The sequence below is a fragment of the Rattus norvegicus genome, chromosome 6 (assembly GCF_036323735.1).
Source record: "Rattus norvegicus strain BN/NHsdMcwi chromosome 6, GRCr8, whole genome shotgun sequence".
Lineage (NCBI taxonomy): Eukaryota > Metazoa > Chordata > Mammalia > Rodentia > Muridae > Rattus > Rattus norvegicus.
Window position 1 is genome coordinate 46,053,034 of NC_086024.1, and position 25,005 is coordinate 46,078,038.

Genomic DNA, 25,005 nt, shown 5'->3' on the forward strand with positions numbered 1-25,005 from the left:
TGCTGTCTGTGAACCCAATTCCTATGCTCAGCCCAGGGGATATAACCCAACCGGGACTTGACTGCCTATCACCTGCCCAGGGGCTAACCTTTCTCTGCAATCATGTGGTTTTCCTGTTCACCCTTCCATCATACTGTCTTCTTGGACCCTGGGTAATCCAGGCAAGATTTTGTGACTTCATGTGATGTGACTCTCTTGCCTTCTAGGCCTGATAGGTACCACAAGTTGATACCATGAGAAAGGAGGTTAGTGTAGGAGCTGCTCACATAGCCACAGCCTGCAACCCTCTCCCTAAGGAGAGTTGGCATGGTCGTGTCTCTGTGTCCAGAAGGCTTGGTTTTGCCCTGAACCCTTTCAACTCATTCCAGCTTTGTTTAAATGCCTCTAAGCCTAGAGCGCCTTCTCTTTGTTATTTCTGATCTCTGCCTTTGGGTCTCTATGGCTACTGTCCCCAGTGACTTACACAACAAAGCAAAAGCCCTAAGCTAGGCCTCCCCTCTGAACGTGAACTACTCAAGAATGGGGACTTCTGGAGTTGGTAAAATGGCTCAGTGGGTAGGGGTGCATGTCACCAAAAATGGTGCCTGAGTTTGATGCCTGGGACCCACGCGACAGAAGGAGTAACCACACTGCTGCAGGTTGTCCTCTGACCTCCACTTTGCACTGTAGCTCACCCATGTGCACACCCAGCAATTGATGAACTTAAATTTGAAGAAAGAATGGACTTCCCTGGTTTCTCTTTCTCCTTGGGGCCTGACAGGGTCCTGGCATAGAAGTACAGAGAAATAAATGGATCGTACTTAGACTCTCCTTGTCCAGTCATGCCCCCTCCCTGCTCTGATACATTTGCTCATATATTTTCTTCCCAGCAGCCCCTCAAGGTGTTCATGGCCATGACTTGCCAGGAAATTGGCATATGTACCTCCTCCAGGAAAAGTGCTTACCCTCCTGAAGCCTCCATTGTGCAAGGGCCATCCCTGCTACAGAAGGAAGAAGAAAGCTTGTCAGCACTGGGGCTTCCCAGAGGTGGGGCCCACAAAGGTGTGGCTCCAGCAAAGAAAAGAAAAAAAAAATCGACAGGGGCAAAACCCAGCAGAAATGTTGTGCTTTCTGGGTATCGCCAGGCACTTGGGAGAAACAAACAAACAAACAAACAAACAAAACCAACCATGAAGAATCAGAAGCTGATCCTTCTATTGGTCCTTGGCAGGCCCTCAGGAACCTGGTCCTACCGACGTTGTCTCATATATAGGAGCTCAACAGGCATGCAGAATGAGTACACCACCCAAAGATAAATACTCAGATTCTTGAGTCTCTAAATCCAGAGAATACATAATAAGGAGGGAGTTCTTAGCCAATTGCTCACACAGAAACCACAGATGCCACTAAAATGAACCTCAAGACAAGGGTTACTTCACTGCCAGGTCCTGTGTGACCACTGACCTGCCCCTGAGCCTGCTGGGCTTGGGAAAGTCCTGTCCCAGTTTCCACTACTGGGCTTGCTGTCTGGTCCTGTCCCAGTAAGCTTTACCAGGGCTGGGTGAGGTAGGGCCATGATGTAACTTCACCCTTCATAATAAAATACCGAGACTTCTACACATGGGTGTCTGATGCTCAGGAGAGATCCTCTGGAGCAGTGCCATCATTTCTGATGATGCCACCATTGCTCAGAGCAGCCTGGAAGCTGCCTTCCCTGCCTTGGGCACACCATTTGGATTATCAGTGGAGGTGGCACACTTTCTGCCTTGGAGGGAGGGTTAGATCTTTGGAGACACTCAGCACAATTCCAGGGCAAGTCTAGCATCAGTGAGTTACAGCGATGGAACACTATTTTGGGTCAAATATCCAGATGTGATTTGATCATCTGGTGACTGGTCTTCCTGTCCCAGGAATCTTGTTGTACCCCTTTAGCAGGACAGGTGCTAATTCCTTTATGTGGCCTAATATTAGGAACCTCACTTTAGTCTGCACTTTTCTTTCTCCCTTTTTGTTTTTTTTTTTTTTTTTTTCCCAAGACAGGGCTTCTCAGTATAAGCAGTCCCGACTGTCTTAGACTCATCTTGTAGACCAGGCGGGCCTCGAACCTGACTCTGCCTCCCAAGCACTGATATTAAAGGTGTGTGCCACCATTTCTGGCTAGTCTGTTCTTTCCCTAGAAGACAGAATATGACCTTGGATAAAGATTCCTCCTCTTCCACTTTTAAAAAGAATTCTTGAAGCCAGGTGCAGTAGTCCTCACCTTTAATCCCAGCAGAGGCATACTTATCTCTGTGAGTTCAAGGTAGCCTATTTATATAGCAAATTCCAGGCCAGCCAGGTACACAACAGTGAGACCTTGTCTAAAACAAACAAACAAACAAACAAACAAAAAACAATGCTTCAGGCTACACATTCTCTGATGGGTCACAACAGTTAATCTCATCCTTGGGGAAGAAAGGGATTGTTAGGAGGGGATCACATACCCTTCTCATGAACCAATGAATGAATGAAAGCTCTGTCTTTGCCAATACCAAGTAAATGGATTTGTAAACAATTGCTGGTTATTCATTTATGCAGTTTAATTCTCTCCCAATAAGGTATCCTCTTTAAATTTGTAACTACCACATACATAGACTTGGGAGGTGGAGGCAGTAGATGTTCATGGTCACAATCTGCTACATAGGGACCTGAGCTACATGAGATGCTGTCTTAAAAATAAAGTTAGAGCTCTTAGAACTCAGTGTGTATTGGCTTGAGTTCTCATTTGGCCCAACCAACCCTACTTGTAGACATTGAGGTTGTACCCACAAGGAGGGGAGTGAGATACAAGGCTTTACCTTGGGCAAGTGCTGAGAATCCCTAAGAAAGTCAGAGACAGCCCCAGAATGTAGGACAGTAACTGAGAACACCACTAACAGCACCTACAATGGTTTCGTCCCTTCTTCAGTGCCTTTGCATCAGCAAAGCACAAACAGCTCACTACATGTCGGGGTTAACATCCAGGGTGTTGGCGCTTTATAAGGTCTTATCACTTTACTTTTGGGGTCAATGGCAATGGAACTTGGGGCCTCAAATTGCTCCTAGAAAATAAGGGGCAAGCACTCTTATGTTGAATGGTAGCCTAGGCTTTGTTGATTTTCTCTTAAGGAAAATGGGTAGGGAAAGGGAGGAGCCCGGTGAAAATAATGTCAGTAATGCCACTCGTTTGACTAAGACTGGGTTTAGTCACCACTGGTCTGTCTTCTCGAATGCAGGTTAGTAGTTGAGTCTTATGACTCAAGCTCAGCTGCCTTCAGACTGGCTTTGGGGACCTCTCCATGCTGGAGCCTGTCTACCACCAGCCAACAAGGCCACTACCCCAGGAAATGGGCCCCTCCTTCCCTACCTTCTGTTCCCACCCTGACAACTGGTTCACGTACAGGACTTCACCTCTCCAGGGTTTGGGCAGGAATTGGAATGTGGGTGGGTTGGTGCCCTACACACACAGGCAAGAGTAGTTCACATAATTTGGAATGGTCTCCTGGTCTTCCTGAACAAGACCTGCGTTCTCCTTCCAGTTAAGGTTTCCAAAACTAAAGCACTATGTTTATCTCCCATCACAGAGATAAAGATGCTAATTGAATGCTTGAGGCTGTACATTCTCTGATCCGGCCCCAACAGCTAATCCCATCCTTGGGGAAGAAAGGAGTTGTTAGGAAGGAATCCCACATTCTTCTGCTCTGCATGGCACCTTGTGACTACTCCAGGATTATAGAAAAATAAGAAAGAACAGGGTGCCCAAGAGAAGAGTGTAACGCCCATCCCATTGTTGTATGGACAACTCGCTTGATGCTTTTGGGGCTCTTGCTTCTTTCTGCAGAAGCCATGATTCAGGGAGAAGTGAATCACTCGTTCTTTCATTCACTCATTCAACAAATATTCACGGACTATGCCCCAGGTCTTGAAGTGGGTACCAGGGTTTTCCTCCCAGGACTTGGGTACATGAGATGAAGACTGAAGGGGGCTTGCACAAAACAATTGCACAGCAATTTAGGAGGGGAGCTAGATTGTGGATTTCCTCTAGGGACCTCTGAAGAAAAGCCAGTAGGGTTTGTTTGTTTGTTTGTTTGGCTTTGTTTTTGTGAAGGGTCTCACTATGTTGCCTTGGTTGGTCTGGAACTCTTTGTAGACTATGCTGGTCTCAAATTTACAGAGATCTAGCTGGTGAAGGGACATACCTTTAATCCAACCACTCCCGAGACAGAGGCAGGTGGATCTCTGAGTCCAAGGACAGCCTGGTTTACAGAGGGAGTTCCAGTACAGCCAGGGCTACACCCAGAAGCCAGGTCTCAAAAACAAACAAAAAATCAAATAAACAAAAAGCCTGCCTCTGCCTCCTGAGTGCTGGGATTAAAGGCTTGGGTCATCTGGTCTCATGCTTGAAAAAGCTACTTCGAAAGCTACTTTTTTCATTTGCTTTGCTGTGATTCTTCAAGATAGTTTTTGTTGGTACTCCTCTGGGATCCCGGCATCCGGGCTTGGAAAGGGGTTTTAGTTGAGAATTAACAAACCATTAACAGCGTGTACATAGTAACAAGTTGGAGTTACTCCTAAGTCTTCCCAATACTGAATATGTAAGTAACCAGTCAGTCCCACTTATTCTTTAACAATGTAACTTTGGTGGGGGCTGGGGATTTAGCTCAGTGGTAGAGCGCTTACCTAGGAAGCGCAAGGCCCTGGGTTCGGTCCCCAGCTCCAAAAAAAAAAGAACCAAAAAAAAAAAAAAAAAACCAATGTAACTTTGGTGGATACAAATTCACTGCCCAGACTCTTTTCCGGTCCAGACTTCTCAAAGTGACTTAGTTGTAGCTACCCTGAAAGATTTAACAGAATAAGGGACAGCTGTTGGCTTGAAACCCCTCAACCTCTTCCCTAACATGCGACTCTTGCTTAGATAAAAGGCATTATCTTAGCATGCAACTGGTGCCTAGAATCTAGTTGGAAGCTACCAACGTAAAACGGAGTGGCTCTCCAGCCTCTGCTGGCTTGTCTCTCAGCAAGTTTTCAGGCATAGGCACACAGGGTGGTGAAGCAGGGTCAATCTACACCACGAAGTCTAGTCTACGTGGCCCGCACACAACTCAAGGCCCATCCATCCTCGGCTCGCACCTGCGATCCCGCCAGGGAATAAATACTACGCGCTGAATGCAAAGCCGAGGAAGAGTTTTGCTAGTCTTCCAGGCCAGGGCTCAGCCGTTAGGACCCGGGGAGAGACTGCGTGATTGAACCGGTTGCAAGACGGACGACCAAGCGCCTGTGCGCATGCACCGGCCGAATCCCGCCTGCTGCCCATAGGACCCTGCGGCAAGCTGGTAGTCAGGACTGGTGGTGTGGTGCGCGTGCGCGGGCCTGCCGCAGGGAGTGTCCGGCACGAGGCCGGGCGGGGAGCGCGGGCGGATGGGCGGGGGGCTGGGCACGCGCGGCGCCCCGCCCCACTGACGCGCCGGGCCCGCGCCTCCCGCCTCCGGCGTCGGGAACCGGGTTGGCCGCCAAGGAGTCCCCGCCCCTCCCCCGCGCCTCCCGGCCGGAACCGATCGGGGCTGGTTTGAGCTGGTGCGTCTCCATGACGACGTGCTCCGCCTATAAGTAGCGGCGCGTCGCACCGTCGGGCTTTGTCAGTCCCTGCAGCCGCCGCCGCCGGCCGCCTTCAGTCAGCAGCTCGGCGCCACCTCCGGTCGGCGACTGCGGCGGGCTCGACGAGGCGGCTGACGGGGCGGCGGCGGGAAGACGGCCGGGTGCGCCTTGGGGTTTAGTGGCGGCTTCTCCATGGGTCCAGCCAGCCGCTTCCCTGTGCTGTGAGGTAAGCGGGGCGCGGGAGGATTGTGCGGCCACGTGTCGCGAGGCCCGGACTGCGGTCGCCGGCAGGGGACACGTGGCCGGAGGCTGGTGACCTTGCGAGCCTCCGCCCTGAAGGCAGCAGCTGTTCCTGGCCCTTGGCTGCAAGCCCTCGGATCGCCCCATGGGAGCCCGCATCGTGTCAGCCGGGCTCGGCGCTCCACTTGCCCGGGCGGTGATGGAGGGCAGGTGCAGGGGAGCCCGGCCGCTAGCAGCCGCCCTGCAGTTTCCTGCTTTCTTTAGTTTTGCTACGTGTACAGAGCAGAGCTGATGGACTCGAAGTGGAAGTCGATAGACCTAATTTAGTCAGGGAGTCCCTGCTAATGAATACTCACCGGCTGTGACTTGGATTTAGAACTGAACTCTTTGAATGACTTAGGGGTTTACGGGAAACCGGATTCCCGGCTGTCTTGGAAGCCCGACTCAGAATCCTCAATAACTGGTAGAACTGGGGAGCAGATCCTGTCAGGAATGTCTGGGAGAGGACAAAAGAATGCAGTGGCTTGTTTTATTCAAACCTAACATCGGGCAGAATTTGACTGGAGTTCATTTTTGTTTTAATTGGCTTGTATCTCATCCAGATTTAACTTCTTGTGCTAATTGTTTAACAGGATTTAGCTGCTTCCCATGCCAAAGTGTTAGCATTTTTTTTCTTTTATCTTTTTTTTCTTTTTCTTTTTTTTTTTTTTTTTTTTTTGTATTGAGGCAAAGATAGGGAAAGGCAAAATAAGTGGTATTTCAATGAAAGTTTTCCAGGTTTAAGCCGGAAGGCTGCCTGGAAAATACTTAACAAGACCTAAAATTACAAAGTTACTGCCAAAGCCCATTCATCAGTTCTAAGTGATATACAACTGAGTTGGCTGGCGCTGGTCTGTAGTCTTCACTTAAGAGAGGTTTATGCAGCTAACGAAGTTGACCAGTGCCAAAAGTCTCCTTAAAGCTTAAAGTGTGCTTTATCATGCATGGATTTGGATTTATGACAGGCTCATCCCCGTGGGCCTCTCATAGTGTCCCGTGCTAGAGCAAACTGGCTCCTAACCATTGCCCAGCCTTGGTGCATGTAGGCTGCTGGCACTGAAGTGGGTCACACAATGGAAAAAAGTTTTACCTGGCCACTTGCTGCTGGTGTCCATTTCATAAGACCCAGGCAGGAGCTTTTATTAAGCGTGGTGATCTTGCTTATTTTTGTTAGTAAAAAAGTTGGCCAAAAATTCCTTCAATATGGTTATTATCCATAAGTGGATATTAGAAGGCACTTGAGGACTGTTGGATTCCCAGAAGTGCGCATTTGGTAGGCAATCCAGGCTCTAGAATACTGATGTTTCATAACAGTAACAATATACTGTGAATTGAATTTTTTTAAATGCTAGTACTGCATAAAAGTTAGGGAAGTTTTGGTGGATTGCACACTAACATTGAGTGCTCTGGATACCTGATATACTGTATTCACTAAGTCATTCAGCATAACTCTGCAAGTGGGAGAAAAAGACCTTTTCAGGACTGCATGTTACTGTATGCCCATTAAAGTTTTTGAAGAGCTGGAATGGCTCAAATGAAGCAGATAGGAACATGTAATAATGCCAGTAATTAGACTGTTAACTCCGTTCCGTTTTGGAGAGGGGCAGGGATTGAGATGTTCTATGTGTATAGAGCTGTGGCATTCAGTTTTGAACAGTGTGGAATCTATTTGAGTATTGGAGATATTTGGGGGGGGGTCTTCACGTAGTTCTGACCTCACAGTTGATCTTCCTGTACTGTGTACTCTCTGGTATACTGTTGCAGTGTGTAACCTTTAATGGTAAGATTTCAAGGGAGATAGCAACATGTTGTGTTTCTACTCACTAGTGTTTCCACCACTCCAGGAGACAGCATTCAGAGTTGACCTTGTGAGAGCTGGCCATAATTTAATTCCATCTCTAGGTTTTCTGTGTAAGTATCAGTTTATACTTGTGAATTTGTGTTGAAGCAGTGCTAAGACTTTGAGTGCATTCACTTATTATCTGCTTATTGTCAGCTTATTGTTTCAGAGGCACATCGAGAACCAACCATGGGCAGCTTTACTAAGGAAGAGTTTGACTGCCATATCCTCGATGAAGGTTTCACTGCTAAGGACATTCTGGACCAAAAAATCAATGAAGTTTCTTCCTCTGTAAGTACGGGAAGCCCACAGCCACAACTCAAAAGTTCCATAAAAGAGCATGCCTTGCCAGAGAATCTAGAATTTGACTGACTGGGCTGTCTAGTGAGTGTCCATGTCAGTACTGCTAACAGGGATAGGATTTTGTTAGGGAAGGGGGAAAAAGATCTTCAGTGTGGCCAGGTGCAAGACTGTTAATGAGGTCCCTGAACCCACTCACTCATTCCAGGATGATAAGGATGCTTTCTATGTTGCGGACCTCGGAGACGTTCTAAAGAAGCATCTGAGGTGGCTGAAAGCTCTTCCCCGTGTTACTCCCTTCTATGCTGTCAAGTGTAATGACAGCAGAGCCATAGTGAGCACCCTGGCTGCCATTGGGACAGGATTTGATTGTGCAAGCAAGGTAAGACTGCTTATCTCACCCCAAAAGGGTTATCAGTTGATGTGCTTTTGTTTGTCAAACTCCGTCTATATATACTGATCTTCTCTTTCAGACTGAAATACAGTTGGTGCAGGGGCTTGGGGTGCCTCCAGAGAGGATTATCTATGCAAATCCTTGTAAGCAAGTGTCTCAGATCAAGTATGCTGCCAGTAATGGAGTCCAGATGATGACTTTTGACAGTGAAATTGAGTTGATGAAAGTTGCCAGAGCACATCCAAAGGCAAAGTAAGTCTTCTGATTGAGCACAAAAAGGCTGGGCCTTGCTAGGCAGACTATAATCTTGGTTCCTTATTCCTATACATAGTAAGAACCAGGCTAAACCCTGGGTTAGAATCAGACCCACAAGCAGTAGTGCCTAGACAGGCTGATTGGATGAACGTGTACAGAGTGCTTACTTGGTGCATGCACTTGTTTCTGTCCACCTAGGTTGGTTTTGCGGATTGCCACTGATGATTCCAAAGCAGTTTGTCGGCTCAGTGTTAAGTTTGGTGCCACACTGAAAACCAGCAGGCTTCTCTTGGAACGGGCAAAAGAGCTAAATATTGATGTCATTGGTGTCAGGTGAGGTCTCAGTGATAGTTACAGACTGAGACATTAAATTTTAAGGCCCTTTTTTCCTCTGAGAACTAGTCAAAGAACAGCATCTTGTTTTTATTTCAGCTTCCATGTGGGCAGTGGGTGTACTGACCCTGAGACCTTCGTGCAGGCAGTGTCAGATGCCCGCTGTGTCTTTGACATGGGAGTAAGTACATGACTCCTGGAGGAGGGCTGTCTTGATTGAAATAACCAAACCACTGAATCTAGAATTTGCCTCTTGTAGAAGCTGTCTGCATAACAGATTTTAAAACCATCTGTCCTGTGCATTTAAACTTGTGAATCTAGCAATTTGACTTCCAAATTTTCTTGATTCTAGACAGAAGTTGGTTTCAGCATGTATCTGCTTGACATTGGTGGTGGCTTTCCTGGGTCTGAAGACACGAAGCTTAAATTTGAGGAGGTAATTATTACAACATTAACCTACAGACGGTGAGATATGTATTTACCATTGTGGTGTTTTTACTGATTAAAGGAGCCAACATGCCTGGTGTTTTGTTCTCACTACTTGTTATTTGCAACTGTAGCCCAGGCTGGCCTTGAACTTTCAGTTCTCCTGCCTGTTTCCCATATTTTAATGTTTAGCTCAGTGCTTATCACTATTGTACTATGAAGTAGACAGGGTGGAAGGAGTTATATCTTGTTGGCATGTATTCAGAATTCAGCATTTGGCCCCTCTTGTAATCCATTTTGTGCTATTTTATTAAATATTAATATAAACTATTCATAATGTGTTAGAAAGAGATGGTCCTGAGGGGAGTGGGAAGTGGTGTATGTACAGACTAGTTTCCAGAGAGGTTTGTTGCTTCTGTTGCCTGATGACAGACCTGCTATGCTAGGTCATGTCCTGTTCTTACACACAGCAGTGTGATCTTTCTCCTCAACTATAACAAATGGCTGCTCCCTTCTCTCACTTAGATCACCAGTGTAATCAACCCAGCTCTGGACAAGTACTTCCCATCGGACTCTGGAGTGAGAATCATAGCTGAGCCAGGCAGATACTACGTCGCATCAGCTTTCACACTTGCAGTGAATATCATTGCCAAAAAAACCGTGTGGAAGGAGCAGACCGGCTCGGACGGTATGTGGTGGCAGGATGAGTGAGTCATGTGGGATAACAGTTGATATGCTGGGTGGTAATTAGGGTGATCTGTTTTTCTAGATGAAGATGAGTCAAACGAGCAAACTTTGATGTATTACGTGAATGATGGAGTGTATGGGTCATTTAACTGCATTCTTTATGACCATGCACATGTGAAGGCCCTGCTGCAGAAGGTGAGTTCTGAGCGCATGCTCTAGCAGTGAGTGATGCATAGGATAGAGAGAACATTGGGCCGAGAGATGGCTCAGCAGTTAAGAGCACTGACTGCTCTTCCAGAGGCCCTGAGTTCAATCCCAGCAACAACATGGTGGCTCACCACCATCTGTATGTAATGATGCCCTCTTCTGGTGTGTCTGAAGAATAGCTACAGTGTATTTATAATCTTTAAAAAAAAAACAAACAAAAAACAAACATTGTCTTTATACAGAGACCCAAGCCAGATGAGAAGTATTACTCATCCAGCATCTGGGGACCAACATGTGATGGCCTTGATCGGATCGTCGAGCGCTGTAGCCTGCCTGAAATGCATGTGGGTGATTGGATGCTGTTTGAGAACATGGGTGCATACACTGTTGCTGCTGCTTCTACTTTCAATGGGTTCCAGAGGCCAAACATCTACTACGTAATGTCACGGTCAATGTGGTGAGTGGGGCTGTGCCTGCTCATGCTCTTTTGGTTGCTCAGTGTAATGTTTGCCTACTGTGAGCCAGAAGCCTGGGTTATGCCTGATGCACACACACACATACTATGGGGGGAAGGCAGTATGTGCTGAGGGGAAGGATCACCTGACCTGTCTCAAAGGGACTGAATTTGTGCTTGCTTTTTATGTTTGATAAGTTTTTTTTTACCTTGAGCTAAATACAGAAATGGAGTTTTTCCAAGTAATTACTGCTCATCTTCAGATATTTACTACTAGGAGAGGTCTTACAAGTAAGCCATTAGATTCTTTTGCAACTAAAATATTCAAGTTAGCATATGTGACCTGTGGGTTCCTTAATAATGAAATTTTACATTGGATTGTTTCCTGGTATAGTGACAGGGTGAGGTGTCAGGAGATCTCTTGGGAGGCTGCCCAATTTGGAGGGATTTGGGTTTTGAATATGCCATATATGCCTTTGTTTTTCAGGCAACTCATGAAGCAAATCCAGAGCCATGGCTTCCCGCCAGAAGTGGAGGAGCAGGATGTTGGCACTCTGCCCATGTCTTGTGCCCAGGAGAGCGGGATGGACCGTCACCCTGCAGCCTGTGCTTCTGCTAGTATCAATGTATAGATGCCATTCTTGTAGCTCTTACCTGCAAGTTTAGCTTGAGTTCACGGCATTTGGGGGGACCATTTAACTTAATTACTGCTAGTTTGGAATGTCTTTGTAAGAGTAGGGTTGGCACCAATGCAGTATGGAAAGACTAGGAGATGGGGGTCACACTTACTGTGTTCCTATGGAAACTTTGAATATTTTATATGGATTTTTATTCACTTTTCAGACCTGATACTAATGAGTGCCCCTCGGCTGCTGAGCAAGCATTTGTAGCTTGTACATTGGCAGAATGGGCTAAAAGCTTATGTTGTGACCCATTTTGAAAATAAAGTATCTTGAAATGATTGGACATTGGAGAATGTGTGCAAGTATCCCTTACAGAAGGCACAAACTTCTGCACAGGCTGTGTGTTACAGCAGTGAGTCTAGCCCAGCAGAGATGTGGATGATACAAAGCTGTGCCCCCTCTGTACAGCATCAATGTGCTTAGCCCATCTCAAGTGTTTACTGTGAACTTGGTGCCCAAAGTCTCTTAAGAGTATCATCTGCCTAGTGGCCTCTTGACTTGGCCACTTCCTAAGGAGAGGGCATCTGAGGCTCTTTGAACCTTGCCTGCAGAAACCCTGACTGCTCCCTCAACCCTTGGCCTCAGCTGCATCACCACCTAGTAACAGTTGAAGTATCGAACAGCACTTGGCAGTCAACTTCCTGTAATAAATTCAACAACAGCAACTACTGTGTTGTAAATTTTTACCTTGACCTTTCATATTATAGTCCTGCTCAGTTTATACACCTATTGCATCCCCAAAGAAATGCCAGACTCTTAACCTAGTTAGTATTGAAGACCTGTAGGTCAGGAGGAAGGGATCCTGTGATCCAGCACTGGGAGACAGTATGGGCTCTACAGGCTACCTCAAGATAAGGCCTGAGTTAAAGCTAAGCAGTCATCTGGAGTGTTGCCCATGGGTCTAAAGCTGGAGCTGCCTGTGCCCTCCATAAAGAGGGAGTCACTTCTCAGCTGTTTCTTAAGGGTCTCCAAGGCACAGGGCTATGGGTTTACTTGCTAAAATGTTTAACTTTCTTGGGAGCCACAATGACTGTGACTGGAGTTAGGGAAGATCTGAAGTAAAGGCTCAGGTGTCTGGTGCTGTGCCAGGAGGCTCCTGTGTAAATGTGATAGGGTGGAAGGGCCCCACCCCCAGGTCTGGTCATTGGTAGTTTGGATAACTGGGGGAAATTAAGGTTTCTCTAGCTCTTAGCGATACATTTTCCACAGTTTTAAAGATAATGCATCATATGATTGCTGGAAATACATACTTAACTATGAAGCCAGCATGGTTTATAGGAAAGTACTTGTTTTCTGCCTTTTTGAAGTAGGGCCCCACTATGCTGGCCTAGAATTTGTTTTATAGATCAGACTGCCCTCAAATTGGTGATGGTGTCCACATATGTATATGTACCATGTGGGTTTTGTCTGAGGTGCCCAGAAGAGAACATTTTCTGGAACTAGGTCCTCCACAAGAGTAGCCAGTGCATTTAACCACTGAGCCATTTTTCCAGCCCACAAACCATTCTTAACCTGGCTGGCTGGCAAAAGCAGTTACTTGCTCTGATAGAGTGGTTGCCTATCATTCAGGCTTTGGAGTTAAGTTCTGGAAGACAGGTATGCTCAGGTCAGGGAGGCAGTTTTGACTTCGTTCTCAAGTGCTAAGGAAGGCAGTGGGATCCAACCCCTGCCTGGCCTTCAATTCTGCCTCAGTGTCACAAGTGAATGCTAAGATTCCACACTCAGCTTTTCTGAAAGTTTTGGCTTATGGGTGCTACCATGTGTGTGGAGGCCAGAGACTAGCCTCTGATCTCTGGATAGCTTATTAGAAGGTTAAAAATTGGGGTTGGGGATTTATTTAGCTCAGTGGTAGAGCGCTTGCCTAGGAAGCGCAAGGCCCTGGGTTCGGTCCCCAGCTCCGAAAAAAAGAACCAAAAAAAAAAAGGTTAAAAATTTAGCTACAGCATAACTAAAATCCATTAAACATAATTAACATTTACTAAGCTCTAGCTAGTATAGTTTTATGTGATGTATGTGTATCAGGAGAGGGCTGGACAGTGCCAGAGGAGAATGTCATATGTCCTGTTGTCTCCTGAGAAAGGACTCATTGAACCTGGAGCTAAGAAGGCAGCCTATAGCACCAGTGATCCCTCTCCACCTCCACTCAGGGTCTCTCTAACCTGGAGCTCACTAACTAGACTGGTCAACAAGCCCTAGGGATCCTGTTTCTACCTCTCCAGGTTTGGGATTACTGGCCTCTGCCACCTGGTTTGTATGTGGGTGCTGGGATCAGACTTGGGATCTCATGCCTATAAGGCAAATCCCTTTCTCACTGGACCATCTCACTAACTCCTGACACTTTGTCCTCTGGTTCATTTCCTAGCCAAATAGCAGCAGGTAGGGGGCAGCCCAGGTCACCTGTGGCCCTGAACTGTCTTGGACTGAGTTGGGACTGGAGCGGACAGACCCAGATCCTATTCTTACCAGGCACAGAGCCTCTAGCTACCTCTAGGAGTGAGCCAGTGCTATCTCTAGGACTTGCCCATTTCCTGACAGAGCTCCTGACCTGGCTTCCCTCCATGATGGTTGTTTGGTTTCAGACCAGAACTAGGGACTGAGGCACACATTTTACATATCAAAGGTCTCCAGGTTCCTACCTGGCATACCCTGTCACAGCTTGAACTTTACAGCTCAGGGCTACCCAAGAGGCTCTGCTCTACATAATCCAGATATTTTGGCCTGCTCCCTTGCACTCTCCCCCTTCTCTGCACTCATACACTTTCTTTCTCTTCCCCCTGCCCTCCTCTCCCCAAATGGAATTCCCCTGGCCTCAGTCCTTGGAGCCTGTGAACTCCGGAACAAATATACTAGAATCTGGCCTGAATTAGCACATTTCACCGGCAGAGAAATAATCTATGATCTGTCTATAAGCCAAAGTTTTCTCAAGTTTCTGTAGAAAACCTACTAACTAGGCTATTCCTGGCCACACGCCTAAAACATTGCTGCTGTTGGTAGAGAAGGATTTTATGTAGACCAGGCTGGCCTCAAACTGCCACCTGCCCCTACTGCCCTAGTGCTGGTATTAAAGGGGTGCACCACCGCAGCCCAGCTGACCTAAAGGGTTTCTAAGGTGGAAGGAACCTGCTGGGCCTCCATGCTTGACAACCCACGCACTCTGGGAGAGGCATAGGAAGCTAGGCTGAGGGTATCTGGCAGGAGTGTGCCTCTACTAGGTATGCAAACCCTGGGATGTGGCCTGTTCCCTCCAGTTCCCACCCCACCTTGGCAGCTGTGCATATTCAGCTCTTGATTTAGGCAGAGAGGTCGTATTTAGCAAGTAAATTTTAAGATATTACCTGGAACCCATTAAGAAACATCATTTGTGGTTTATCTCATTTAACTCAGCAGTTTGACAGGGCTTCTGAGTCTTAAACACCAGGATCCTGGCCCTGGCTTCTGGCTGCCATGTTGCCTTCTGCAAGTCTGGGGCTTCTGTGAGCCTCAGCATCCTTATGAGTCAACAGGCACAGGAGACAAAGCCAGGCTCTCAGGATCCGGCTCTGGGAAACACAACTTATTAGCTGTGCAGCCTGGTCATGGCCACCAGGGGGCAGCAACACCTAATGTTTAAGGTGTAGCTGGTTGGCTAGGAGCCAACTCCACTTTGAAAGAAGACTTCAAGAGGACTTGGTCCCTCTCCAGATTTCTCCAACCCTCATCCCTACCTCAGTAGGACTTCCAGGGATCTCCAGTTGGTCGTCTTTGGCCTCTGTTTCACTGTCTCTTTGCCTGCAGCCTTGGCTTCCCAGGCCCTCCCCTTCCTAGGCCCACACCACATTTGTTAGTAGGGTCCAGAGATTTATGTGTTTCAGTGTAGCTGTCTCTGCTAATTGGCAGAGCCCACCTAGGCTTTCTTTGCATGGTTCTGCCCATATCATCCACCCACACCCACCTCCAGTACCTGACCCTCTCCTCACAACCACATCCCTGCAGAGAAGAGGGCAGGGTCTTGTGGAGATGGGTCTGGCAACCATTCGCGTTCCCTAGGCCCTACTCTTGAAAGCTTGAGGTCAGGTCCTGTCTCTGGGAACCTTATCTGCCCCAGGACATCACAGAGCTGTTCAGGGCTTCATCTTTCAGGACAAACGGCTCCCGTAGAAGACAGAGGCCTGGCCAGAGTCATGGGATTTGTTCACAATACATCAAACTTGCACCTGAGTTATTTGTACTCCAGTGCTTTTGAGTCAGGGCACAAGAAGCCATACTTGGGGAGGTAAACTGCAGGCCAATCTATAACATAAAGGATGCCATGCAACCACTAGAAATGTGTCTCTCCCCGGGTGCTGTACAGGACAGCAAGGGTTCTGGGATCCCAGAGGCAAGAGAGCAGGACCAAGAGGCTTTTAGGAGGCTCTTCCTCCTCTTCTTTTTCCACTTCCTTTTCCTCCTCCCTCCCTGCTCTTCTTTTTCCTCCTCCTCCTCCTCCTCCTCCTCTTCCTCCTTCCAGAAGGAGAAAGAGCCTGCCAGGGACCCCTGCAGTATAGGTGAGAATTCCAGGTTCATTCTGGGGTCCTTTACTGTGAGCTGGGCTTCTTAGCATGCAGCCATTATCTTTGGGGCTACTTCCCTCCCCTTTCTCCTAGGCAGCAGTAGACTGGCTCCCTGAGGAACCACACAGATTTAATGAGTTCCTGACAGGGCAGGGTCTGCAAGGACCCTCAGATCCACATCTTAATTTGTACAGAAGAGGCTGTTACCTGTGTTTTCCTTCTTAATTTGTCGTTTTGTCATCGTTGTTTTTGTTTGTGGTGGTAGTGGTGGTGTTTTTGAGATAGGGTTTTTTTGTTTTGTTTTGTTTTGTTTTTTCCTGTGTAGCTCTGACTGCCCTGGAACTCACTCTATAGACCAGGCTAACCTCAAACTCAGAGATCTGCCTGCCTTGGCCTCCTGAGTGTTGGGATTAAAGGCATGTGCTGCCACCAGCTGGCTCCAGATTGATCTTATTCATGGAGTAACTAAGTGAGTACATAAGCAGCCCCAGCTGGCACGGTACTTATATGGCCAGCCTGTGCCTCAAACTTCTGATAATTCTCCTGCCTCAAGTTCCTGAGGACTGAAACAAGACAAATCAATACACTGGTACAAGTAGAGAGAGAGAGAGAGAGAGAGAGAGAGAGAGTGTGTGTGTGTGTGTGTGTGTGTGTGTGTGTTGTGTGTGTGTTGTGTATGTGTGTGTGTTTTGTGTGTATGTGTGTTTTGTGTGTGTTGTGTGGTGTGTGTCTTGTGTGTGGTGTGTGTTTTGTGTGTGTGTGTGGTGTGGTGTATGTGTTTTGTGTGTGTGGTGTGTGTTTTGTGTATGTGTGTGTGTATGTTGTGTGTGTGGTGTGTGTTTTGTGTGTGGTGTGTATGTGTGTGTGTTTTGTGTATATGTGTGTTTTGTGTGTGCTGTGTGTATGTGTGTGCTGTGTGTGTCTTGTGTATGGTGTGTGTTTTGTGTGTGTGTGGTGTGGTGTATGTGTTTTGTGTGTGTGGTGTATTTTGTGTATGTGTGTGTGTTGTGTGTGTGTATGTTGTGTGTGTGGTGTGTGTTTTGTGTGTGTGTGTGTGTGTGTGTGTGTGTGTGTGTGTGTGTGTGTGTGTAGAATTTGCCCCTTATCTTGAGATGGACACTAGCCTCCTCTTGCCTTCAGGCTTGTTTGTACTGGAATCACTGTTGGCTGTGAGTCTCTGAACCACAGGGCTAAAGATCTTGGGGTCCTCTAGTGTCTGCCTTTAGTTGATTCTATTCCACACAACCAGTTATGGGATCAACAGACTGAGGTTCCTAGACATCTCTCCCATCCTCCATTCACTATCTCCTCATCATACTCATTGTGCTGGTTGGTTTCCTGCCAACCGGACACAAGTTGTGGTCACTGGGAAAGAGGGAACCTCAACTGAGAAAATGTCTTCATCAGATTGGCCAGTGTGTGTGTCTGTGGTTAATGATTGGTATGGGAGGACCCAACCCACTGTGTGTGGTACCATTCCAAAAAAGGTGGTGCTGGGTAATAAAAATGCAAGCTGAGTAAAACAAGAGGAGTAAGCCAGTGAGCAGAGGTCCTTCAAGGGCTCAGCCTCCTACTCTCAACCCCCTACTGGATTATAAACTGTAAGAAGAAATAAACCCTTCCACCCGAGGTGCTTTTGGTCATGGCATTTATCACTGCAATAGAAAGCAAACTAGAGCAGAATTCTGTAGCAAGAGTGAGGTTTGGCTATGACAGATCCAACCGCATTGTTTGGGGCTGGGTGTGTGTGTGTGGAATTGTTTGGAACTTTGGACTGGAAAACACATGAAAACCCAAAGCTGTCACTTACAGTGATAACTTTATGCCTTTGAAGCAGGGTCTCTCAATGAACCTAAGCTAGGCAGGTAGCTAACCAGCCCCACAGACCCTCTGCTCTCTGCCCTCCACCACGCTGAGGGTTATCAGGATGTGTGAGGCCATGTTTTACCTGGATGCGGAGTTCTGAACCGCAAATCTTAGCCATGGAGCCATCAGTGCAGTCTCCCTTACTGGCTAAAAAAAGAAACAAAACGACGATGACGACGACGACGACGATGACAACAACAACAAAAACCCAAACCAGATTTATTAATTTTTTACGCATAAGGACACTTGGCTTGCATCCGTCTGCGCACCACATGCATGCATTACCTGCAGTGGCCGGAAGAGGTCGTTGAATCCCCTCCAAGTGGACATACAGACAGTTGAGAGCGCAAGAGGGAATCAAGATCCGATCCTCTGGAAGAGCAACCGGTGCTCCTAAAGGCTGAGCCATCTCTTCATCCCCCTTTGTAGTTTTTGCCTCCCCTCCACGCCCCACGCCCCCCAGTCCCCTTTCCAGCCCTGTAACATTCTAGGGCTCAAATTCTGGTCTTTGTGTTTGCAAGTGTTACTTCACTGTCTCTACCCAAACTACAGCCTTCCTTGTCTGCAGCCTCCAGACGGGGCGTACCCAGCAATTTAGCACGGAAGCTGTCCTCTTAGACTGGCTAGAAGTTCCTACTTTCTCCTGATTGGGAAAACGAGGCATATAAGTTGCACCATTATACAAGGCAAGGGGCACATTCAGAGAGACTTAGATTGCAGGCAGGTTGAGCCCGAACGTTTAGCCAAGGCATCCCCCTCTCCGGGCCACTGGACCTGCTGCTTCTCTCCACCATCAGTTCCTATCTGGGTGTTGTGGAGAGGGGACTCTGGGATGGTGCCATGACACACATCCCATGAGATGGTTTGGTCTCTGCCTGGCTGGCTGTTCTAAAAATAGCTTCTGCTAATGAAGGGAGGGCTGGGGTCTGGCTGGAGTGGGGTGCTGGGCCCCATTCTCCTGTGAGCAGGCCCTGTCCTGAGCTCATCAGCTAAGCAGGTAATTATGCGTGTGCTTTGTTCACCGCACAAAGGGGCTCTCAGAGAACTTCCGAGAGGCACCGCTTCCTGGCTGATTTGATTTTTTTTCAGAGCTGGAGTGTGAAAGTCAAGCTGAACCTGCCTAATTGTGCCTGCAAAGGCAATTCAGAGAAGCTGCTCTTGGAAGGGAATCAGGACAATTAGCTCTGGGCTGTGTGGAGAAGGGACAAGAGCTCACCATGGTGAATGTCAGCCTGTCCCTGGAGGAAGCAAAGGGCAGCATTGAGCGAGAGGGAGGTGGGTATCTTCTCCTGAGACTGGGTTAGCACCCACATCTAAGATGGGTGGGGCTACAGGCATGGGAGCCAAGGTCAGTCAGAAAGAGGGGCGATTAGCCCAGTCAGGGTTGGATGCCAGTGGTCTTGGGACACTAAAATACCCCTGGAGTCTCTGTTTGCCTAAGTCCCAGTTTGCAACACACACACACACACACACACACACACACACACACACACACACACACACGACCCCAAAAAACAGACCAGATGGAGCGCATTCATCCCAGGCAGCGTTAGGCGCAAGGCCAGGGCAGATGGTGCCAACAGGGCCTGCAGCAAACGATCCACAGCAGCTGTAAGCCTGGCCCTCCAGTGCCCAGCGGCCGTGCAAGCCAACTGCTCTTCTCCCTACCTCCCACGATGTGCCTGGACCAGGGCAAAACATTACTAGTTCCTGTGACTCTTGGGGCTTCCAAGTCCAAGAGCTGGGTATTTGAATCTTGGGGAGGTTGAGTGTGCAGCTTCTGGACTGGCTTCCTCCCTTGATTCAGGGCTCCATCTGGCACCAAGTAGGTGACAAATGTTTGTCCTTCCTATAGCATAAGGAAACTGAGGTCTATACATTCAGCTCCCAGTCAATGAAGTACATGCATGGGCGTGTGAGGGCGTGTGTGTGTGTGTGTGTGTGTGTGTGTGTGTGTGTGTGGTTATATTTTATCGTGTGTGTGAATATGACCATGCATGTGACACAGCGTGTATGTGTGTCAGAGAGCAACCTCAGGTATTGGTCCTTACCTTGTACTTTGAAACAGTTCCTTTTGCTGTTGTCTCGATCTCAGGCTCTCCTCCATCTCCCTGTATGAGCACAGGAATTACAGGTGCTCATGCTACTGTGTCCAGCTTTTATGTAGGACTAGAGACTCGAACTCATGACCTCACATTTACACAGCAGTCTTTCTTACCCACTGAGCCATCTTCCCAGACCCGTGTGTCTGGTTTTATATTTATTTATGTGTGTGGATGTTTTGCCTGTATGTATATCTATATACCACGTAAGTTCCCAGTTCCCACAGAGACCAGCAGGGGGTGTCAAACCCCTAGAACTGGAGTTACAGGTGTTGTGAGGTGCCATGTGGGTGCTGGGAACCAAACTCCGGGCCTCCTGAAGGACAGCAGATGGCCTTAACCATTAAACCATCTCTCCAGCCCACTCTATGTCTATTGTAGATAGAAATTCCTAGAGAGAATATGGCTACCCGCTTTAAAAGGTTTATACAATTGGTTTTATTCATTTTATTTTATTTTTAAACTATTTTTTTAGTTTTTGAGATTATAATCTGACCAGGAGAAACCGTCTTCCCCAGGAAAGAGCATGCAACTGGTTATCCAGTACTAAGTGGTCAGTCCTGAAAACATACATACCAGAAACATTATACAGACTGAGAAGTTCGTACTGATGTACATTTTACTCATCTTAAAGGGACGTGGCTAGCTCTGTCTGTTAGGACAAGGCTGTGGCGTAAGGTACACATGTCTACCCGCAGGCTGTGAGAATCATACTTCCTGGCTGTGGTTTTCAGATTAGACTCCATATATGGAGAGGACTCAAAAGGTCTGGCCTTTGGCTCACGCTCTGTGAGTTTTAACATGACCGCTGTTGCCATCGTTGGATGACTCAGGCTCCCACTGTAAAATCCAGATAAGCTGGCACGGGATGACGCCTTCCATGTGGCTGGAACGAGAACATCAGGGCTTGGTCAGTCAGTGTCCTCCAGCAAGGGACATGCTGGTGTCTGTCTGATTGGTCTATGTTTGAGTCGTGCTAGTTAAATAGTTGGGGGACTGTTTGTCTGGAGCTCATGTAGCCCAGGCTTGCCTCAAATTCACTGTTCAACTATTCTTACCTGTTAAATTCATAATCTTCTGCCTCTTAAGTCCTGAGTGCCAGGATCACTGGGAACGTACCACCACGCCCAGTTTATGCAGTACTGGGAATTACGGGCTTCGTGAAGGCTAGGCAAATACTCTAATAGTGTATCCACCTCATAAGCCCCAGGTTAGGTAGTTATTTTTTATTCTCTGAATATTTGTGTTTATTCTTTGATCGTGTGATGGCTGATAGTTTTACGTCAACTTGACACAAGTTAAAGTTATCTGAAAGGAGGGAAACCTCAATTGAGAAAATGCCTTCATAAGATCCAGCAGTAGGGGGGGTTGGGGATTTAGCTCAGTGGTAGAGCACTTGCCTAGCAAGCGCAAGGCCCTGGGTTCAGTCCCCGGCTCCGGAAAAAAAGAAAAGGAAAAAAAAAAAAAAGATCCAGCAGTAGGGCGTTTTCTTAACTAGTGATTGATGAGGAAGGCCCCAGCTCATTGTAGGGGGTGCCTTCCCTGGGCTGGTGGTCCCGGGTTCTATTTAAAAAAGAGGAGGTTGAGCAAACCAGGAGAAGCAAGCCAGTTAGCAGCAACTTCCATGGCCTCTGCATCAGCTCCTGTCTCCAGGTTTCAGCCCTGCTTGAGTTCCTGTCCTGACTTCCTCCCATGATGATCTGGAAGAGTAAGGTGAATAAGCCCTTTCCCCCCTAGCCTGCTTTGTGGTCACAGTGTCTCATCACACAATAGAAACCCTGCCCGAGACAGAGGCCATTAGTGAAAGTGCAGCCTGTAAAGCAAGGAACCCCAACATTTTGGAGACGGCAGTACTGTGGGAGGACCACCAAGCACAGCAGCTGGGGCTGGAGTAGAGCTGACCTGAGCCTAGAAGACAAGCTGTAGTGTGCTACAGAGGGCAGAGCTGGAGGAGTGACCCACGCCCTTTGGAGGAGCCCAGAAAATCATGAGCGAATCTCAGATAATTGGGCTCAGTTATTCACACCATTGGAAATTGGTTTTGCTTTGTTCAGAGTATGACTGTGCCCTGGTTCTTCCCTCTTGAAGAAAGAGAGCATTTAATTTATTTTTGATTTTAGAGGAGCCCGCGGTTAAGAGACTTGTAATTTTAAAGGGCTTTGGGTTTTAAAGAGACTGACTCTTTAAAGATTGGAACTTTTAAAGCTTGATATGTTTATATTATAATGTTGATATTAAAGTGTCGTCTTAGGGAAGAGCACAAAAGAAAAGGTTATGGTTTAACGATGCGTTGTGTGTCGAGTTTGCAAGGGGTCTTCTCGGCTGGCTGGTTTTATGCCAACTTGACACAGCTAGAGTCGTCAGAGAGGAAGGAACCTGAGATGAGAAAATGCCTCCATAAGGTCTGGCTGAAAGACATTTTCCTAATTAGAAATAGATAGGGAGGGGCTGGGGATTTAGCTCAGTGGTAGAGCGCTTACCTAGGAAGCGCAAGGCCCTGGGTTCGGTCCCCAGCTCCGAAAAAAAAAAAGAACCAAAAAAAAAAAAAAAAAGCTATTTAGTTTATATATAAATGTGTGTGTGTGTGTGTGTGTGTGTGTGTGTGTGTGTGTATCATATGAAGCCTACAACTGGGTAACACCAGTGATGTCTTTTCCTCTCCAGGGGCCTACATGAACCTTGGGGCACATGAAACCCAGCCCTTCCTCTGGGGAGGAAGTTTTCAGGGCAGTTCCTAGCTTGCTTTCTCCATGTTCTGCAGCAATATGTGTTGTCTTTTGCAATAGGGCCTTACCATCTAGTTCTGGTAGGCAATAGCTTGTGTTATTTTGGGGCCTCCGGGGGCTTCCCTGACCAATAACTCATAGGAAGGCAGCCCACACTTGGCACTGATTCTTTGTTTAATGACCCATGTCTTCTGGGGAAAACATTGTCCACCCATGCATAGTACCTGTGTTCAAGCTTTTTTAAAATTATGTTTTCAAAATGAACTTGCAAGGCAGTGGGTTTCCATTAGGGTTTTCCACATAGACTTAGTTTTGGTTAACCCACCTCCCCGTCCCTCCCAGTTAGATGGTTGAGATGTTTGTGGATGAAGAACCCTGAGGGCTGCTTATGAACATAGGGTGTGGGCTGCTGTGAGTGGGGCCAGAAAACGTAGGCTTGGAGACAAACTATCCTAGTTTGCTTTTCTGTTGCTGTGATAAAACACTGAACCAATTGGGGAGGAAAGGGTCTGTTTATCTTATTAATCTACAATCTGTTCAGGGAAGGTCAGTGCATAAACTCAAGGCAGGAACCGTGAAGGGATGACGGCTACTGGCTTGCTTGCTCCCTATGGTTTCCTCTGCTCGCTTTCTTAAAACAGCCCAGGGCTTCCTGCCTAGGAGTGGGTGGGGGTGGGGCCCCTCTACATTAATCATCAGAAATGTCCACAGGCCAATCTAATGGAGGCAATTCCTCATTTGAGGGTCCCTCTTTTCAGGTGACTCTGATTTGTGTCAAAAATCACAAAGAAAAAAAAAAGAACAAAAGCACACAGCCCTTTTTGCGTCTGAGGAGACAGAGCTCCATGGGAGATCCCCCAATAGAAGCCCCCACTCCCGCCCCTGCCAGCCACTTCTGTGTCCAGCTGGCCACTGGTTGGGAAGCCAAGTCATGTTCAGTCTTTTCGGACAGCACAGAGGAACAGGCTGCACCCCATCACCAATGGCAACAGGGAGGAAGCCTCCTCAGTGTGCTCTATGGTAGGATCCCATGGCTCCTGAAACAGGTTGCAAGCTCTGCCCACAGGGGGATGGCCACTGTTGGTTCTTGACTACCTTAATGTCATCATTTGCAGGGTTACAGTGCTCAGGCAAGGAAATCCCCTATTGTGGAGGGCTCTCTCACTGAGTTCTATGTGGTGGAATTTCTAGAATGTGGGGGAGGGTCCAAGAGTTCCACATGGGGGCTTCTGTAGTCCTGGACCTGTGACTAGTTGCTCAAGCCTGATGGCTTTTTTATGGGGGGTGGGTGGGGAAGGGACAAATCAAAGTGATAGAGGATGAGTATGTTTCAGGAGCCATGTATATAACTCAAGACCAGCCATCTCTCAGGCTCCATCCAGCCATTCAGGTTCAATGCAGAGGGGAGAACCAATAACTTGAAATCTATGCAAAATAATGTATCGTCGCTCTGCCTGTCCTGTATCTGCAGGTGTTGAGCATCATTGCTGATGGGACCCTCTGCTGGGCGGACATGGGTGGGGGGTGAAGAGCAGGACAGCAGAGGACTTCTGGAGCAATTGGGAGTGACCCTTCTCCAGGGAGACTGGATGCTGCCTCCAAATTCTCAAGAGCTATTCTGGAAAAGGTGAGCATGGTTCTCTGGCTGAGCTCTGGGATTTGGAAAGAGGTATTGCTACTTGTGTCCTGTGAGCCCACTGTGTGTTAGGACTTGGTGTAGTTTCTCAGATCGTCACTCTGTGCAGAGGGGCAAGAAGGAAGCTGCTTTGGATGCCAGGAAAGGAAGCCCTTACTGGAAACCCACCCTGAGGGAGGCGGGGAGAAGATTTGGGGGAGGCTGAGTGGCCTGGGGTAATGGGTTTTTCAGCCACAGTTGGTAGCAACTTTCTGGGGGTCCTCAAGGGGGCTCTGGAAAGTTCTTTTGCCCCGAGTGTGGCAGGAGTGGCTGAAGCAGACAGAGCTCTCTGAGGCTGCAGCCTCCCTCTCTTGGCCCACCTTAGAGAAGCGCATGGTTCTGTCTTAAAGCCTTTCCAATAAAGCCTTGGAGACAACAAGCCCCATTTCCTGAGCAGAGCTGAATGGTTATTTTACACTTCATCTAATTGATTAAAATGACTCTCCCGAATTAACTGGGCTTTCCAGAGTTGAGCAGGGAGTTAAATCCAGTGAGCTGGGCTGTCAGGCTGGACAGTGGCTTGTATGAGGAGTGGCCCCCCTGGTCCCTGCTGTGTACATACAACTCTGTTCCCTATCTCCCACATCCAGTGCGCTGATGCCCTCCTGGAAAAGCCAAGGGTATCTTTGCAGGGCCTCACCCCTCTGAATGGGACCA

At 47.7% G+C, this 25,005-nt stretch overlaps 1 protein-coding gene and 1 non-coding gene across 7 annotated transcripts; both read left to right on the forward strand.

Annotated features, from left to right (window-relative positions):
- The first annotated feature begins 5,405 nt into the window (after positions 1–5,405).
- Odc1 (ornithine decarboxylase 1) lies at positions 5,406–12,115 on the forward strand. 6 transcript variants are annotated; one of them, XM_017594030.2, is made up of 12 exons: positions 5,406–5,818; positions 7,716–7,782; positions 7,868–8,002; positions 8,220–8,393; positions 8,485–8,657; positions 8,859–8,993; positions 9,093–9,174; positions 9,346–9,429; positions 9,945–10,107; positions 10,189–10,301; positions 10,556–10,770; positions 11,255–11,733. In XM_017594030.2, the coding sequence occupies exons 3-12, from the start codon at positions 7,901–7,903 to the stop codon at positions 11,397–11,399; spliced, it is 1,386 nt and encodes a 461-aa protein (XP_017449519.1). In that variant the 5' UTR covers positions 5,406–5,818; positions 7,716–7,782; positions 7,868–7,900; the 3' UTR covers positions 11,400–11,733. The 6 variants fall into 6 exon arrangements, with proteins under 6 accessions (XP_017449519.1, XP_006239969.1, XP_063117614.1 ...); XM_006239907.5 differs by having other exon boundaries at positions 5,512–5,818; positions 7,699–7,782; positions 7,881–8,002; NM_012615.3 differs by having other exon boundaries at positions 5,632–5,818; positions 7,699–7,782; positions 11,255–12,115.
- Snora80l1 (small nucleolar RNA, H/ACA box 80 like 1) lies at positions 6,814–6,947 on the forward strand. The gene has a single exon (XR_005486482.1). It is a non-coding gene; the product is annotated as a small nucleolar RNA SNORA42/SNORA80 family (small nucleolar RNA).
- Positions 12,116–25,005: the final 12,890 nt, after the last annotated feature.

Excerpts from the sequence above, each read along its gene's own strand:
- Odc1 (XM_017594030.2), top strand. The coding sequence starts at position 7,901 with ATGGGCAGCTTTACTAAGGAAGAGTTTGACTGCCATATCCTCGATGAA. Across the intron at positions 10,302-10,555 it reads TGAAGGCCCTGCTGCAGAAG|AGACCCAAGCCAGATGAGAA; the intron begins GTGAGTTCTGAG and ends GTCTTTATACAG. Across the intron at positions 10,771-11,254 it reads GTAATGTCACGGTCAATGTG|GCAACTCATGAAGCAAATCC; the intron begins GTGAGTGGGGCT and ends TTTGTTTTTCAG.